Raw genomic sequence first — 16,352 nt, 5'->3', positions numbered from 1 at the left:
CCATGTTCTTACTTAAAGAAGAACTCGAGGCAAATAAACAATGTACCCTGGCAGTGGGGCTACTCGTTAAGTGCTTGTTTTGGTCTAGGGGCTGGAATAAAGCAGATCTACTCGCCTGATCCTGGCTTCCTGTGGGCTGCTAGACTGGTCCCCACAGCCCCTGGGCTTCGGCAGTCTAAGGACCACTGACATCATCACGTCTTATGCAGGTCCATTGACCTCCATTAGATGTGAGGACACTGAGGGACATTCCATAGTTGGTTCAGAGGGAGAGAGCGGTGAGCACGGACCTCTGGGGGAGCCCCATTGCAAGGGTATGTTTTGGTTTTTTTAATTTTCCCTGGAGTTCTTTAACCCTTTCGCTGCCAAGGACGTACGTCGTACGGAGCTACAAAAGTGCTTCCAGCTGGCCAGCTCAGTACGCCGTACGGACCTGGCATTTACAGTTCTACTATAAGCTGATGGTCGCTTTAGCTCACAAGCCGCTGATGACCGCTAATTTTAAAAATACCGGGCGCCGCCATCCCCCCCTGAAAATTCAAAAATGGCTTGGCCAGCTGATTTGAAAAATGTTCCGGAGGGCTTGGCAGCGAAAGGGTTAAATGTTGGTGACCTTGGTGTATTTCTTCCAGACGTGCAGTAATTGAGCATTGAACAAGTTCTGCACTGTGTAGGAGTTTCCTGTAATAGAAACCAATTACTGCTGCTCTGTCTGCTTGTCTTGTTCCACCTCCCTGTAATTTCCTGCAGGTAGCAGAAGTGGTCCTTCCGTGTCCCTCCCACAGCTCTGCTCTCTGCATGGGCTACGTGATGCCCACTGATGGTGTCCCCTCTACTTTTACCACATTCTATCTGGTATTGCATAGGCATTTAGTGCACACAAAGTTGATTTATATATTTTGAAGCTATTGAATAATTCATGTTAAGGAAAGTTTGGGAGCCTGGAGTTCAGCTTTAAAGGCCGTTCTGGTCATTAGAGAGTGATCAGATGTGCTTTGGGGCACAGAGTAGATTGACAGTCCTAAAAGTGTCAGTTTCCAGACCATATTTATGAAGATTTCAGGTTGACAATTTCAGGACTAGTTTTGATGCAATCTTTTGAAGGGTATAATAGATTCTGTGCAGAAACTTTAGCTGGATGAACTTATCCCTGTCCCAGATCATACGTTTAGTGTACTGTGCTTTTCCTTCTTCCCAATCTTTCTCTTGGAGGTCAAGTATGTCGGTCCTCCATTTATAAAATAAGGTGCTCTGTCTGGGGGAGTGGTATGTCCTTAAAGTTGCATCAATGGAGGAAAGTGTTTTGGACAATGTAGGGTGCTACAATAGGGATTATCCATTTTTTGATGGCTGTGTAAGTCGGATTGTACTGATAGAGATCCATTTGATATCAATGTCTGTGCATTGCAGGTATTTTGATGCTGTACAGATGAAGGAGCAACGCAGACAGCAAAGGTTGCGAGTCCACACAAGCTACGATGTGGAAAATGGAGAGTTCCTATGTCCGCTTTGTGAGTGTTTAAGCAACACAGTTATCCCGATGCTTCCACCACCCAGAAGCTTGTACCACAGGTGAGATGTTCAACACACTGGGTCAAGTCAAACGTTGGGGCTCAAGAACTAATCTCAAGCAGCTAAGATACATATGTGCATTGTTTTATATGCCAGATATTTGTGATTTACCCTTCAATTCTGCAAGTTCTGTGTCCCCTTGAGTCTGCCAATTGCCCTATTAATGAGCTGGCCGTACATACTATTCCTGCTATCACCAGTGCCAATAACATGTTAAGATGTGTTTTATCCCAGCCATTTGTAGCCTCTTGAACAGAGGACTATAAAATGATGATAAAATAGCTTTCAGGTAATTTTTTTTTTTCTACCAATATTTTAAAAAGGCCTTTTTTTAAATACATCACATTAACAAGATGTTAGCATACATTTTTAAGAAATTCAATCATTTTTAAGTTCTGTTTGTTATTTTTGACCTGACTTTTTTCACATAATTGGCCTTTAAAGTAGAATTAAACGCTCCTTTGTTTTTGCATAGATCTACTGCTAGCAAGCATTAGATATGCAGAATGCAAAAACATTTAAAAAAAATAGTTACCAAAAAGGTAAAAACTTACCACTGTCTCCGCCACTCGCTCCCGTCTGAAGATTCTTGAGCGGCCGCGCAGGATGATATGGCGGGCACATGCGCGGTAGAGATCTTCAGCGGGAGAGGAGGAGACACACAGTGGAGGTGAACGGACGCAGCGTGCACCTCGTACAGACACCATAGGACGCAAGGTTCAGAGACCGGGACCAGCGCTGGAGGAATTGCTGAATACAAGTGGAAGGAAGATGATCGGATCAAGAGGCATCATTTAAAGAAAGTCATTAAAACAGCATTGGGGGGGGGGGGGGAAACATTTGTGACTTTAATGTCACTTTAAAATGTGTTCTTAAGAATACAAATTGTCTCTGCTTACCTAACATTTGTTTTTATTCCTCTTTAACGGTTTGTTTGTTTTTTAATTGACGGAGCACAGAGCAGGAATGGCTTCTTCCTGCTTATTATACCTGTTTTATCATCTACCACTTTTCTCACAGTACGACGCTCATTGCCACCTGTTCATTCTCCCCTTCGAGTCAATTGTAAGGGGAGGATGCACAGTGGCAATGTGCGTCATACTGTGAGAAAAGTGGTACTTTGAGAACCCAGAAATAGAGTGAATATTTTTTTTAAAAAAAGGAAAATAAATCTCCATGGGAATAACCAGAATGACCATACATAGTCCAAAAAGATCATCTAACAATGATTGTGCAAGAAGAAGCAGACCATGTACGTTGTTTCTAGGGACGGAATCACTTTTGACTGTTTAAAGCATTTGGTTGTTGCTGTTGCTATAGACTTTCTAATGCGTCTGTACAAACAGATAGTGCTATACATGCATCACTAATGCCCTTCCTCCAATGTAGAGGAAATTGTGGTGGGTCACTGCAGCATGGGAATATGATCAAGGACATGGTAGATGTTCTCAATGAGACAACATTTTGGAATACTGTGTAACCTTCATGGCTCTTTGACAAACCTACAACTAACCTTTCAGTAGAGGTCTCCCTTCACCACAATACCCACAGTACTTTCAGAAGAGGTCTCAGTAAAGGTCCCACTTCACCGAAATGCCCACCAGTACTTGGCTCTCCTTTGCTGCTTTGGAAAAGAGATGAAAGGATATGCTCTAGCGATCTCACTAACCAGGACGAAATGTATATTCAATTATTCAGCTGCAGGTCAGATCTGCTGCAGGAAATTTACGTTCTAGTTGTCCTGACAAGCAGCTTCTCTAGATTGTCAGCACAGCTGGAATACAAGTGAATGCAAGTATCATTGGAGTTCGTAGGAACCAAACTAAATACTAAGGTTTATGTCCACAACCAGATAGGGTGTTGTAATATCTTTTTTTTTTTTATGTTGCTTTTACAGATTAGATTTCTCGGATCAGCCAGACTTGGCAGAATGGATTTCTGTTACCAGCCACCAGATAAGAGTCCTAAATGAACTGGAAGCAGAGAAGATGAGCACAGGTGAGTGTGGTGCAAAATGTTTTATATCCTCACCCCCAGTCACAGGAGGCAGGGTGGTAAGCAAACTGAGGAGATTATATTCATCAGCAGACTAATGGTCAGGCAAATCAGTACCTACCCATTCCAAACAATACACAAGAGTAATCTAGGGCATGAATAATGAGAAGGACCTAAATCCAGGCATGTGTAAACCATAAAACCTGTTGATCAGGCACAGACTGCATGTCCATTAGTTAGTCCAGGTGTGCACTGCCTTGTTGACTAAAGCTGGCCATACACCTTACAACCATCGCAAGACTCTTGTCTTGCGATGGTTATAAGGTAATTAAAAAAACATACGATCTGCCCATCTTGGACAGGCAGATCGTACTTGCGATCATCGCAAGCCCGCCCCGCTGAGGGGCGCGCTTCCGATGACTGCAGTGCTGAACGGGCAGTGTGCGCTTGCGTGCGGCATTTTACAATCGTATGATTTTAGTCGGGTTTTCGAGCCTGCTCGTAAGACAAAAGACGTGCGACCGTACAGTAGAAACGGTCACACGCCTTCCATACACCTGCCGATTATTGTACGATCGTGGGATTTCCCGCGATTATCGTACGATAATCGGCAGGTGTATGGGCACCTCGACAATCATCAGAAGGCAATCCCTCTTCCAATATCATTATGTTCTTTTTCTTTAAAGGTTTTAGTTATTTTCCTTTCTATTGATTACAGATGAGTCAGAAACTCCCAGGCAAGTGAATATTCCCGAAGGGTTCCGGCCTTCCTTCCAACCGAAGTATGTATCTTTGCTTTTACTGTAGTTCTGTGCTTGGTATAGATCGGTGTAATAACATATTATAATGTCTGTGTTTGATCCACGCTGTCTTAGGAACCCGTACTCCGATAGCATTAAAGAGATGCTGACAACATTTGGGACAGCAACATACAAGGTTGGACTGAATGTCCATCCCAACGAGCAGGACCAACGAGTCTCAATATTGTGCTGGGGCAGCTGTGCATACACCATACAGACCATTGGTAAGGCTAATTCTGTCTGACCGGAGGTGATTCTTGCATTCACATAACGCTGAGTTAACTTATGATGTTTGTTCTGGCTTTTAGAGCGTATATTGACAGATGAAGAGAGACCTTTATTTGGAAACTTGCCATGTCGACAGGTGAGGATTTATTTGCAGAAATAGAAGTAGCAAATAGTGAATTCAAAATGTTTTTAAATATAAAAAGGATTTACGAACAAACTTACATTTCGCATTTGCTTAAACTATATATAAACCTGATCACTAAACTCTGTGATAAGATGTAAAATGCTAAAGTAATTTCAAAAGGCATTTTAAATCTTATTAAATCCAAAGTTTTCACTAATATAATTACTGGCAATCTTCTATGAAGGTCATTGAGCAGTAACTTCCTGTTGTAGGGTGACAAAGCTCTTTGTAAATCGTTCTCCTTTGTTGTCAGCTTGTCTCAGTGCTCTTCCAATGGTGACTGCAAAATCCAGCAACCCTGTTATTACTTTGTGATGGTAGAGGTGACATCATCACTGGGCTTCACATAGCCTGTGCAGACAGGATTACTGTGGGAGGTGCCCAGCAGGTCCACTCACTACAGGCTGCCTGCAGATAAGTACAGCAGGGGGCAGAGACAAGACCAGTCATCCTGCACAAGGAGATAGAGCAGCAGTGACTGGTCTTCATTACAGGAAGCTACTGTACTGAGACAAAGTTTAGGAGTTCTTTAATGCTAGATTACTGCAAATATGAGCAAAACAAATAAGCACTGCACACCAAGATTCAACTAATTACACATGACTCGTATTTAGGCAATGTTTGTTTTGCCGTAAGACCTTTACTATGATCTCTACATAACAAACAATGGCATCTTTTCCTCTTTAGTTTCTAGTCATTGCATAATCTATGTCTTCCTTTGTTGGTCTGCAAACTTTTTGTAAAAAATAAATGAATAACTTCAATATATGATTTCTTTAAAGTTCTTTGTGCTATTTTCATAACGAGGATGTTTTACTTCCATGTTTTAGGATGACTGTCTGAAGTCACTGACCAGGTTTGCTGCAGCACACTGGACGGTGTGTCCTTTGACAGTCGTACAAAAACACTTCTCACGGCTTTTTCATTGTAAGAATCTCTTCACTTTTCATCAGAACTCCACACAGCTAGCAAAATGTCAGTTGAAATACAAAGGGCCCTGTTTATAGAGGAGAGGGGATACCATTGGGCATTGCACTGTTGCTTCGCTCCGCAGGCTGCATTTTACATCCAAGTTATAAAATGCAGGGTGTAGTGTGAAGCCTGCAGTGTCCGTTTGAGGTCTCTAGGCTTAATGCAGCAGAGGGAACTCCATGACTGATTGTAGGAGAGGCTTTGAAAGGTCATGTGACCGGGATTTCCTCATCCTGGGGTTTTTTTAATCACTTGTGAATGTTGCCCTGCTTGATTCAGAGTCCCGAAGGAAGCGGGGTGCAATGGACAATTGTAAACTACAACTATACACCAGCTTTATACACATGGCCTATAGTGTGCTTGTGATCTGCTTTACCTGCCAAAGTCTTTTTATATCTGTTCACCCAGCTCTGCCCCACCACATAGTAAGTCAGATGACACCAATATGTTCTATTTCTCCTAAGCAGCTTCCTTTGCCCTAAGTATGAGGGGGAGGCTGATACGTTTTGCCTCTTGAATAGAAAATGAATGGGAAAAGGGTATTTAAATAAATAAAGAATTTATCTGCATCATGTCTTCTCAAATATGCATAATTATTTTTCTACAAAATCTCCACACACTTCAATACACTTTGGCCAAAGCTGCACTCATTTTTTAAATCCGCTCATCAAAAAAATTGATATTTTGTTTTTGAAACCATTTCCTCAGTGCAGACTCCACCTCGGATGAAGCACCGGCCCTTCAAGTGTTCCTTTAGCTTTGGGAACAGGTGGAAATCACTAGGAGACAGGTCTGGGCTATATGGTGGGTGCGGCAGCACTGAAAAGTCCAGCCGTTGAATTGGATCTCTTGTTGCTGCACTTGTGTGAGGCCTGGCGTTGTCATGTTGAAGCGTTTCATTTCTGGTTACAATTTATTTGATTCTTCTTTTTAATGCAGTCAGAGTTTCAGTATAACGCTCAGAGTTTAATCCTTTTTCAAGAAAGTCTGCAAGAACAACGTGAGAACAACAGAAATGAAACGCTTCTTTTTTTTTTTATTTCACTAAAATATCTTTTCCTGTTCTTTTTCTGTTTTAAGTGTAGGAAAAATGAAACGGCCCGTCCTCGTATAGCTAAACCCTAAAGTTTTGACAGATTTGGGAATAGTTAGAACCCCTATCAAGTTCTTTTGCTATTTGTGTCCCATTGGGGAGAATTACCTTTTACCGTATTTTTCCGTCTATAAGACTCCCCCATGTATAAGACGCCCCCAACTTTTCTTACCCAAAATTCAGAAATCAATATTTTAAATGATATTATGCATCACACTTACCTCTGAGCCAATCACTTTATTCAGCCTCTGTTGCATCACTGGTTTCGTCATCACTTATAGTTTCAAACATATCAGTGTCTTCAACTTCTGCTGCATCACTGCTGTCTGCTGAGTCACTGTCTATATATACAAGATCATCCTCAGTTCCGTCCATGGCTTTGCTGATTCCACATTTCTTGAAGGACTTCACAATCACCTTTTGTTTGACACCATACCATGAGTTTAGAGAGTTTACAGGTTGTTCTTCACTTTCTGACATTTTTATGGTCACAGAATGCTCCGACGTTACCGCTCTGGGCCCTGCCTACACGATCTCCCCAGCAACAGCTCACGTCAGGTTCAAAAGATTTATGACTGGAGGAGAACTGTTATCTTGTCTCTGCACTCCGTGAGGCTAGTTTGCAGTGGTATCAGCACTTTCAAAACCGCGGCCCCCCATGTATAAGACGCAGCTCTATTTTTAGATAAAGATTTTTATGAAAACGTAGCGTCTTATACACGGAAAAATACGGTACTTCTTGCCCTGTAGACACAACAGAAAGAGATGAAATGTCTCCTCAGTGTGGAGTAATCGCCTCATACAGATGTCACACATTGGATGATTTTCTCTCTTTTTGCCTGTTTTGGTGACAGAATTTTGTTTTTCTCCTCCTTTTCACTGAAAGTGTACACCAGGAGTAACAGAGAAGGTGAATTATCCCAGATGGAAATAAAAACTGACAGGTTCTAGCCCTTTTCCTCTTCAGTAAAGTTTTGACTTTAGATGCACTTCAACATGTTTTCCATTCATATTGATCAAGATTTCAGTAGGACAGAATTAGGTCACGTAGAAATGCTATATGAAATATATTCATGATGTACTGCAATAATGTATGTTCTTTATCACAGCAATTGTGCCTCTAGAAGATAGGCAGGAGTCACAGAGTATACTGGACATCGACATGTTCCATTTAATGGTAAGAGTGTGCTCCGTTCATCACATAGACAGATTTAAAAAGGGGAAGTCTACCAAAAAGGGATATTTTAGTTTTGTTTGTGGTGTACAGAGGGCTTCATCACTTGCATGTATCTCCTGAGAATTCCAGCAGCTTGATCTCTTGTCAGTGTCATAGACCCTGTTGCTGTTACTGCTCACCCAGTGTATGCTACTAATGATCTCTAGAGGATGTCACGATTCCTCCTCTTGATTGCCCGCTGGTATAATTGGAACCCAAAATCCAACAAAGAGATTGCAGCCCACATGCATACCAGGAACTTTGTAGTAGCAATCTCAGCCTTGGAGTCCCTAAGAAACCTATACCCTTAGATGGTCTGAATCGCCAACATTTGTTAAAAACTAGGAATTCAGATTTGTGTGGCCCGTTATTAAGCTGTGCTTGTAGCCACCTTAATGGCGGGGCCACACAAATCTGAATTCCTAGTTTGTTTGTTTTTCTGGAGCTAAACTTGGATGTTGTCGTTTTTGGGTTGAGTAGATTTTATGAGCTCAGTACATTGAACAGCCCTGGCCTGCTCCAGGGATCTGTAAGATTTCAAGAATGGGACCAAGTGCCAGGGTAATGTAACACCAGCACACAAGTTACATCAGTGGTTGCTCAGTGGGTGAAGCAAGAATATGCCATTCCTGAAAGAATTGAATTGTTTAAAAAACATCTGGATGTATTCTTAAATGCACAGAATATTACTGGATATTGAGTTCTTATAGGTATATTAGGCATCAGAAATTGTTGATCCACGGAATATCCAATTGCCTTATGGGATCAGGAAGGAATTTTTTTCCCCTGTTGGAGCAACCGTGCTTTTATAGGGGTTTTTTTTGCCTTCCTCTGGATCAACATTGGGTAACTGTGGGCATAATGTTCTGTTTTAGGCTTTTCTTTTTGTTTTTTTTTCTCCGTATCTCTATAGGTTGAACTCGATGGACTTGTGTCTTTTTTCAACCTGACTACCATGTAACTACATGCATTGATGGCTGAGAGCTCTCGCATCTCATTGCTGGATTAGCACACTCGGAGATTTGCACATTATAGCAAATGCTGGCCAGCCACCTCCTCCTGTTCTAAGTTTTGAATAGAGTGTTTAGGGGTTATAGAACTCTTGTCCGGTGACCTTTGTCACCGGAACAGAAAGTGATGAGGATAGGCAAAATTTTCCAGTTGTCACTAGAACAGATGTTGTGGAGTAATCTTCATTGGGACACCGATTCCGAAGACAACTAAGAAATTATTTAATCTCACTTTTATGCATGCAGTCGTGCAAACATTTATATATTGTTTTTTGTGGGGCGTTATATGTATATAGTAAAAGGATTTACTTAATTCCGTAATGTTTTGTACCTGATGACTTTGTGTTTCTTTGTACAGGTCAGCTTGGTGCTATCTTTCCCAGCTGTACAGTGCCAGGACTTTTCTGGGAACAGTTTGGGCACTGGAGATCTCCATCACTTCCACCTTGTAACCATGGCACATATTGTTCAGATAGTGCTGACTTCATGCTCAGGTAAAGCTCTAAATAGTCAAAAATGCCATTGAGGAATCCGCTATTTCAAAGGAATGCTACAGCTATGAAACATTTAACTTGCATACTTACTATTTCTGTTGGGGCTGCTCTTTTGATGAGCCTTGTCTCCCCACACATACATACAACAAACATCAATGAGGCTGTGTCATCCCCCTTACTGGGGCTTAGTCAGAGAGTCTAAAATGAAAAATAACCATATGACTATATGTGGCACTTGCTCTTTGACTTTGGGTAAAAGTGCTGCTATTAAGCCATACAATCAGTGATGAAAAGCTCTGTTCTGAATGAATCTTTGTGTTTCTTGCAGATGAAGATGGGATGGATCAGGAATGTTCAGATGGAGAAGAGGAACACGCTGTGATGTCTCTGTATAGAACAATCTGCCAGTGCACTGGAAGGTCTGATCAAGTCCATTACTTAATCTTTTCAGATATCTGGTTTTATCTTCATTCTCCTTCCCCCTTCGCTTTGGGAAAAGACCAAACAAGGTCCAGTAAAAGCAGATGATGGGATAGGATTAACATATTCTGTTTACTTTGTTTTGGATAGAGCAGAGAAAGGTTAGATCCCCTAATTTTTTTTATTGCTGTCTAGGGTTCCATTAGATATATTTCCCCTCACTTACTGTCCGGCTGAAGACTTTTTTTACCAGGCAGGAAGGGAATTTCTCCAATAGCAATGCAGACAGAAATCAAAATGAGTTTTTCAGTAGAGCAGAGGAAGGCTAGAGCCCCTGTTAGATTTATATTTCTGCCTGTGCTCTTGTTGCAGAGTTTGCCTCACTTCCTGTCTGATACCACTGACAGCAGTACAGAAGAGGAGTAGAAATCTCTAACGGGGCCCCGGATAGCAGTACAAACAATATAGGGGCTCTAGTCCTAACCCACTCTATCCAAAAGTAGAAAGTGCCTTGACAAGCACTTTAAGCATCACTTACAATGATGTGGCTGTGTAGAGGTTAAAGCACAGATGCATTTAAATAAATATATACTTACAGTCAAACTCCGTGCAAACATGTAACATGAGTAGATCCAGTTACATAGGCTGCTAAATGTCTATGTGAATCTTTCCTTCATCTGTAAACTATGTGTAGCCTGTGAATCTTCCCACCTTTTGAGTTGGTCTTTCAGTTTGATTAGGGGTGGTGCCAGGTAGATTTTCTTTTAAGGAAAGCACAGGTTTAATATTCAAAATGTGTTTCCTTTTTATTTAAAAGCACACCAAGGTGGTCATCAGGATGGCACCTCTACAGAGCAATAAAAGTGGCCGTTCTTCCCTTCTTGAGGTGCTCTGCTGTCTTCTTCCATTACTTGAATGGTGTTCCACCGCCTGCAGACTTGCCAGGTATGTTGCTGGTTTTCCAACTTGTTACTGTCAGTGCACATGTCACCTGTGCTTACATGGTACTCTACTTTTTCTCTGCATTAGGGTAAAAATGACCCAGCACATTTTTTTTCTCCCCCAGTCCCCCCCACACTTACCTGTCAACTACGCTCGTCCCCGCCGCTGGGTCCTGAAACGATCTTCTATTCCCCGAACTTCCAGGTTACAGGGGGAGGATACTGATGGCAGAGGAGCTCCTTCTGCCATCAAAGAGAAGGGGCGTGGCCTGCCACAGGGCTGTGTGTGTCTATGGACGCGTAAAGCCACTGCGGGCACGGGTGCCTCCATTAGAACGATGGTGGCACCCGTACAGGTGGCGGGTGGAGATTCCTGCAGGGACCCACGAGGAAATAACGACTTTTAAAGAAAATTAGCAATAGACTCCAGCAAAGATGGGTCTCCTTGTAGGACACGTGTAAAAAAAAAAAAGGAGGCTTTAATATCACTTTAACTTGTGGAAAATGATATACTAGAGATGCTGCAGATAACAATAGAGATTTCACTGGGAACATGTATTGCTGTTGTGTGAGCACACCACATGATTTTTTTCAGAATGGGTTGACCAAGTATCTCCAATTTTTTTTTTTATTTGGTTCTGAATTACTAAAGGGGTAAGTGCAGATTCCATTCATGTCTTGCAGCACATATCTTTTATTATTGGAGGCCATAATTCTACTACTCCCTGATTTTAATTTTCAGGTTCCAGTCAGTTTAGAGAAATAGAAGTCTGCCCTGCATATGATTGTGTTTGATGTGAGCACAGACTCGGGTGACAATTACTTCTAATATATACATATCATTTTCATTATTTTAGTGAGTGGTCTGAGCCAGATTGAACATCTGTGTAGTTACCTGTCACTACCCACCAACCTGATGAGCATCTTTCAGGAGAATCCCCAGGTGACAGAGGCCCTGATCAGCAGGTAAGTCACTGACCTTTTATTTGTTGGTCCTGCTCCAGTCCAGCTCCAGAAGAGGTAGCAGCACCTGACAGAGCTTCTCATCCTTCCACAAAGTTTGTTCCTGCGGTCTTTATCCCAGCTGGATAGATTTCTCATCACTTCCTATCCTGACAGGGAAAATCTCCCCAATGTGGGCAAACTTCACACAAAAACCTGATAAAGGCCCTAACGCCCTTCTTTCCAAAACTAAACAAAGCTTTGGCTATAGTTGGTCTCTCAGTTGAAAATGTTAAATGTCATCTTTGCACAGAAAACGCTACCACTTCCTGGTCACCCTCATTTCCACAAGGATACGCTGACACCTCTGTTTAGACCTACACCTGGCCGCCTAGGGAATTGTGTCTGGTTTTAGGTACGAACCATGTTCTTAAGCCCTAAAAAAATTGACAGGCCTTCCCCCCTGAAATGCACTGGCTGTATTCACCAAGCTAGATGACTATCTTTACCAGGTACACCTAACCCTATACCCAAGACGAGATTATTTGATTCCCCCACTGTGATCAGAGAGGCAGCTTATGGCCATAACCAGGTCTTTATACACCATACTTCCACTAGAGGGTAACTTCCTTATCCAGTTCCCGTAGGTGTCACACATATATATGGCATCACAGATGTGTGCTTTCCTTGGTGCCACATATGCAATATGGACCACTTATATGAGTTGGGGGCATGCTCGATCGCATGCACTGAGACAGCTACTGGTCTGGGATCAACATTGGGAGCATGTGAGGAGTAGAAGAATTTATTTTGGGTTGCTTTTTGGTGATGGGTCATGGTATTGGCAAGGAATATACAACTAAAGGTTGAAATATATATATATTTTTGTATCCATTTGGGGCAGTTTTCCTCAGTAGTAATCCATTAACATTTACAATGAAATGAAGGGCCATTTTTAATTTTTTTTATTTAACAAAACAAACCTTCCCTTCTCCATCTAAATGCATGAGTATGTATATATAAAAACTAAATCAGATTTTCATATAAGTAAACTTAGTATGTATGATGCATGTCCTCCTTTTCTAACTGAGATTTCTTTTTGTCTTGGAAGTTGGTGCAAGCAGAAGGATGTGAGAAGATTTGTGGCTGGTGAACGGACGGCGATCAGGTAAGTGATATTTGTGTTGCGACAGTGTGATCATACAGAGCTTATATTAGAGTATCTGATGGTGACAGACTATTAGTGTGTGGATCATAATGTACAAGTGTATTGAATTATGTTAGATTTCCGGTCCGTTAACAGTTGTTTCCTCCCTTTTAGCTTTCCACGAGAGTCTAATAAATTGATAGCCCTCCCTGAAGACTACAGCAGTCTCATCAATCAAGCATCCAATTTCTCGTAAGTAGCTGAATGTGTTTAACCCCTTCCTGACTAGAAGTCATGCTCAGACCAAATTTAGCAGCGTCAGCATAACAGGCATTGGTAACTTAACATTAAAATGATGTTTGCATTGAATATGGACATATATGGTTTTTTTTAAGTATTTTGCACTTAGCACATTGTTCCTGGTGTCTGTTATTGTCGTTGATGTATTGGCCAAATATGTAGCAATTTGTGATCAGTCTTAAGTATGAGCAATCGCAAACAACCATTCAGCGATGGAGCGATGAAACACTCACAGTATTTATTGCTCCGCACTTTGCAATCTACTGAAACGATGAAGAATACGATCAGTCATAAATCAAGAAGATCTATTAAAAAAATTGCTACATTGATGGGCACCATTAAGTAGATGCCGCAGCCTGTTTATGGAAGTTAGTATAAAGCTTTATATGATGTAAAAGAATGTAGTAATAATCCTGCCAGTCATGTTTATTGATTATCTACTGTAATTATTAATATGAAACTGACTCATAAGTGTTTTGGTTCCAGGTGTCCTAAGTCTGGCGGGGATAAGAGCAGAGCCCCCACTCTATGCCTAGTGTGTGGTGCCATGCTCTGCTCCCAGAGTTACTGCTGTCAGACTGAGCTGGAAGGGGATGATGTGGGGGCCTGCACTGCACACACTTATACCTGTGGATCCGGAATGGGAATTTTCCTCAGGTCAGTAACACTCGCTTTTTATGTCTATCCATGTTTTGCAGGAGCGCATCTTACAAAGTACAGCTTTTCTTTTCTGCTGTTAGGCCAGCAATCTGCTAGTGATAAATGAAAACTTCCCTTTTAGTAAAATTGTCCTTTACAGCTTTCCCTCTCCCTACATTATGTAGCCCACACAGCAAAATATGCATCATTTCCAATCATTGTGCTTTCTCATGCTGAGGGGATAAGAGCTCAAAGAGCTACACTGAGGGGGTAGTATGTGACCTTGCTTATATGAACTTGGTTTCTTTTTGTGCTTTCTCGTACAGCAAAATATATTGACATATCTAAATAAAGGTTGAAATACACATGCATTAACATACTGTTTTGATTGTGTTCTATTGTTTCTGTACAGAGTTAGAGAATGTCAGGTCCTCTTTTTGGCTGGGAAAACAAAGGGCTGCTTCTATGCCCCTCCGTATCTGGACGACTATGGAGAGACAGACCAGGGACTCCGGTATGTTCAAACTTATTTCACCGTATACCACTGGGGCTACTCTTCATGAAGTGGGTCACAAAGGTTCTGTATTTCTTGCTGGAACTTTGTTCCACATGTATTGTAATATCTGCACCATATGTTGCAGGCTTTGGCATCTTATTTGGTGGCTGGGTGAAACCCCCAGATGGGCACACTCTTCGTGATACAGTTTGATTTCTTTAGTGCCTGGCACCTGTCAGCAGATTGTGGTTACTCCAGTGACATCTACCAAGCACCAAAGGGAGCACGACAATTTACACCAGCAGATCAGACGCATCCACATATTTGGAGTTTGCAAGTTGTTTTGTAGAAAACGCTCACCTATGTTTTTCCCTCTGCTCCAATTACCTGGCTGGAGGCACTGGGGGGCGGGGCAGAGGAGGAACGGGGCATGGCTGAGGAGGAACAGGCTGGGCCAGAGGAGACACCGGGCGGCAGCGGAGGCACAAGGGGCCAGAGAAGTAGCGTGGAAGTGCAGGGCACAGCGGTCTCTCCTACGCACTGCAGTGGCCTGTGTTCCCGCTGCTTCTGCCGTTACAGATGGGGAGAGCAGTGGGGATTGAAAGGGACACAGACCACTGCAGCCAGCACCAGGGTGAAAGAGCGGAGCAGCGGCAACTAATCGATGATGAGAATCGTTGCCAATGATTCTCATGATCGATTATACTCAATTTAATCGAATCGTTGTTGCAGCCCTACCTGAGACACAGGATGTAATCACCCCAGGAGTCAGGTTCATGACAGCCTGTGCTCTGAGGAAGTGGATTGAATGATGTTTTCTGCAACTCTGCTGAGAAGATGAAGTGTTATGTGGGGGGCGGCGGGGCGCTTTGGACTGAAAAGCAGCATTGCAAAAAAAGCATCTCTCTTTATTTTATTATTTAATGAGCTTTTACTAGTCTTTTTTGGGCTAGTGTTGTGTTTTCAATTTATACAAATAATTGCTTCACTTTATCCCAGGGGAAGGGTCCATAAAATATTTCTTGAGGCATCCAGCATCAAATGTATGCAAGGAAGTGTAGTCTTTATCAGCTAGAGGCCAGCTTGGGTCTGGTTTGATTTAAACTCCTTAAACCATTGAGGGCTTCAGGAATCCCCAAAAAACACTAAGCTAGTAAAAATAAAGGATTTGGAATACCTTGGGGAAAATAATTGCTAAAAAAAATGGTTTTGTATTCTATGGCTGCAAATAGATTTGTGGGGCAAGTGGTCTAAAAGATGGGCACTGCTTGTCCTAACTGTGGTGTCCTTGTATTTCTCTAGACGGGGGAACCCCCTTCACCTCTGCAAGGAACGTTTCAAGAAGATCCAGAAACTCTGGCAGCAGCACAGCATTACAGAGGAAATTGGACACGCACAGGAAGCCAATCAGACGCTAGCGGGCATCGAATGGCAGCATTTATAATGCAGGCTCCTTTTTGTTTTTGACCTTTTTTATTTTTTAGCAGTCTCATTTTCTATAAGAACATTAACGTGACTGATATGTCATTACTGTATAAACAGTCCAGACCTTTTAATTTATATTTCATTGTTAAGTCCAAGGAATAAAGCAGAGTTTCCCCTCCCCCTTGAGAAACACTACAAAGATCATCTTATTAAGAGTTGTCAGCTTACACTGATTGCATGGCCTGAGTAGAGAGGCGCGAATGAAGTCCTAGTACTCAAGCTGAGCCTTTCGTGCTGCTGCTGCCTGGTCTACATTAAAGGGACATTTTCATTAATCTGTAGAAGAAAATTAAGCTCAACATGTCATCAAGGGAAAAGCAAAACAAAATGCTGGAGATGTCAACATTTATGTAAAGGATATTTCCAACTATAACTGAAACAAATCAGTTTCTGTTGTTGATGAACATATTTAGTTCAC

At 42.0% G+C, this 16,352-nt stretch overlaps 1 protein-coding gene across 1 annotated transcript in view; it reads left to right on the top strand.

Moving 5' to 3' along the window:
• Positions 1 to 16,056, top strand: part of UBR2 (ubiquitin protein ligase E3 component n-recognin 2) — a 76,663-nt gene extending 60,607 nt beyond the window's left edge. The window contains exons 32-47 of the mRNA XM_018555975.1: positions 1,411 to 1,572; positions 3,470 to 3,588; positions 4,286 to 4,349; positions 4,443 to 4,591; positions 4,676 to 4,731; positions 5,610 to 5,706; positions 7,954 to 8,021; positions 9,429 to 9,564; positions 9,893 to 9,983; positions 10,802 to 10,929; positions 11,783 to 11,891; positions 12,979 to 13,035; positions 13,189 to 13,266; positions 13,801 to 13,971; positions 14,366 to 14,467; positions 15,752 to 16,056. Coding sequence (XP_018411477.1) covers positions 1,411 to 1,572; positions 3,470 to 3,588; positions 4,286 to 4,349; positions 4,443 to 4,591; positions 4,676 to 4,731; positions 5,610 to 5,706; positions 7,954 to 8,021; positions 9,429 to 9,564; positions 9,893 to 9,983; positions 10,802 to 10,929; positions 11,783 to 11,891; positions 12,979 to 13,035; positions 13,189 to 13,266; positions 13,801 to 13,971; positions 14,366 to 14,467; positions 15,752 to 15,893 — 1,729 coding nt within the window. The 3' untranslated portion in view covers positions 15,894 to 16,056. The remainder of the gene's footprint in view (positions 1 to 1,410; positions 1,573 to 3,469; positions 3,589 to 4,285; positions 4,350 to 4,442; positions 4,592 to 4,675; positions 4,732 to 5,609; positions 5,707 to 7,953; positions 8,022 to 9,428; positions 9,565 to 9,892; positions 9,984 to 10,801; positions 10,930 to 11,782; positions 11,892 to 12,978; positions 13,036 to 13,188; positions 13,267 to 13,800; positions 13,972 to 14,365; positions 14,468 to 15,751) is intronic.
• The last annotated feature ends 296 nt before the right edge of the window (positions 16,057 to 16,352 follow it).

This window comes from Nanorana parkeri, unplaced genomic scaffold, assembly GCF_000935625.1.
Source record: "Nanorana parkeri isolate BGI_ZX_2015 unplaced genomic scaffold, ASM93562v1 scaffold1, whole genome shotgun sequence".
Taxonomy (NCBI): domain Eukaryota; kingdom Metazoa; phylum Chordata; class Amphibia; order Anura; family Dicroglossidae; genus Nanorana; species Nanorana parkeri.
This window is presented reverse-complemented; position numbering and strand designations above follow the sequence as displayed.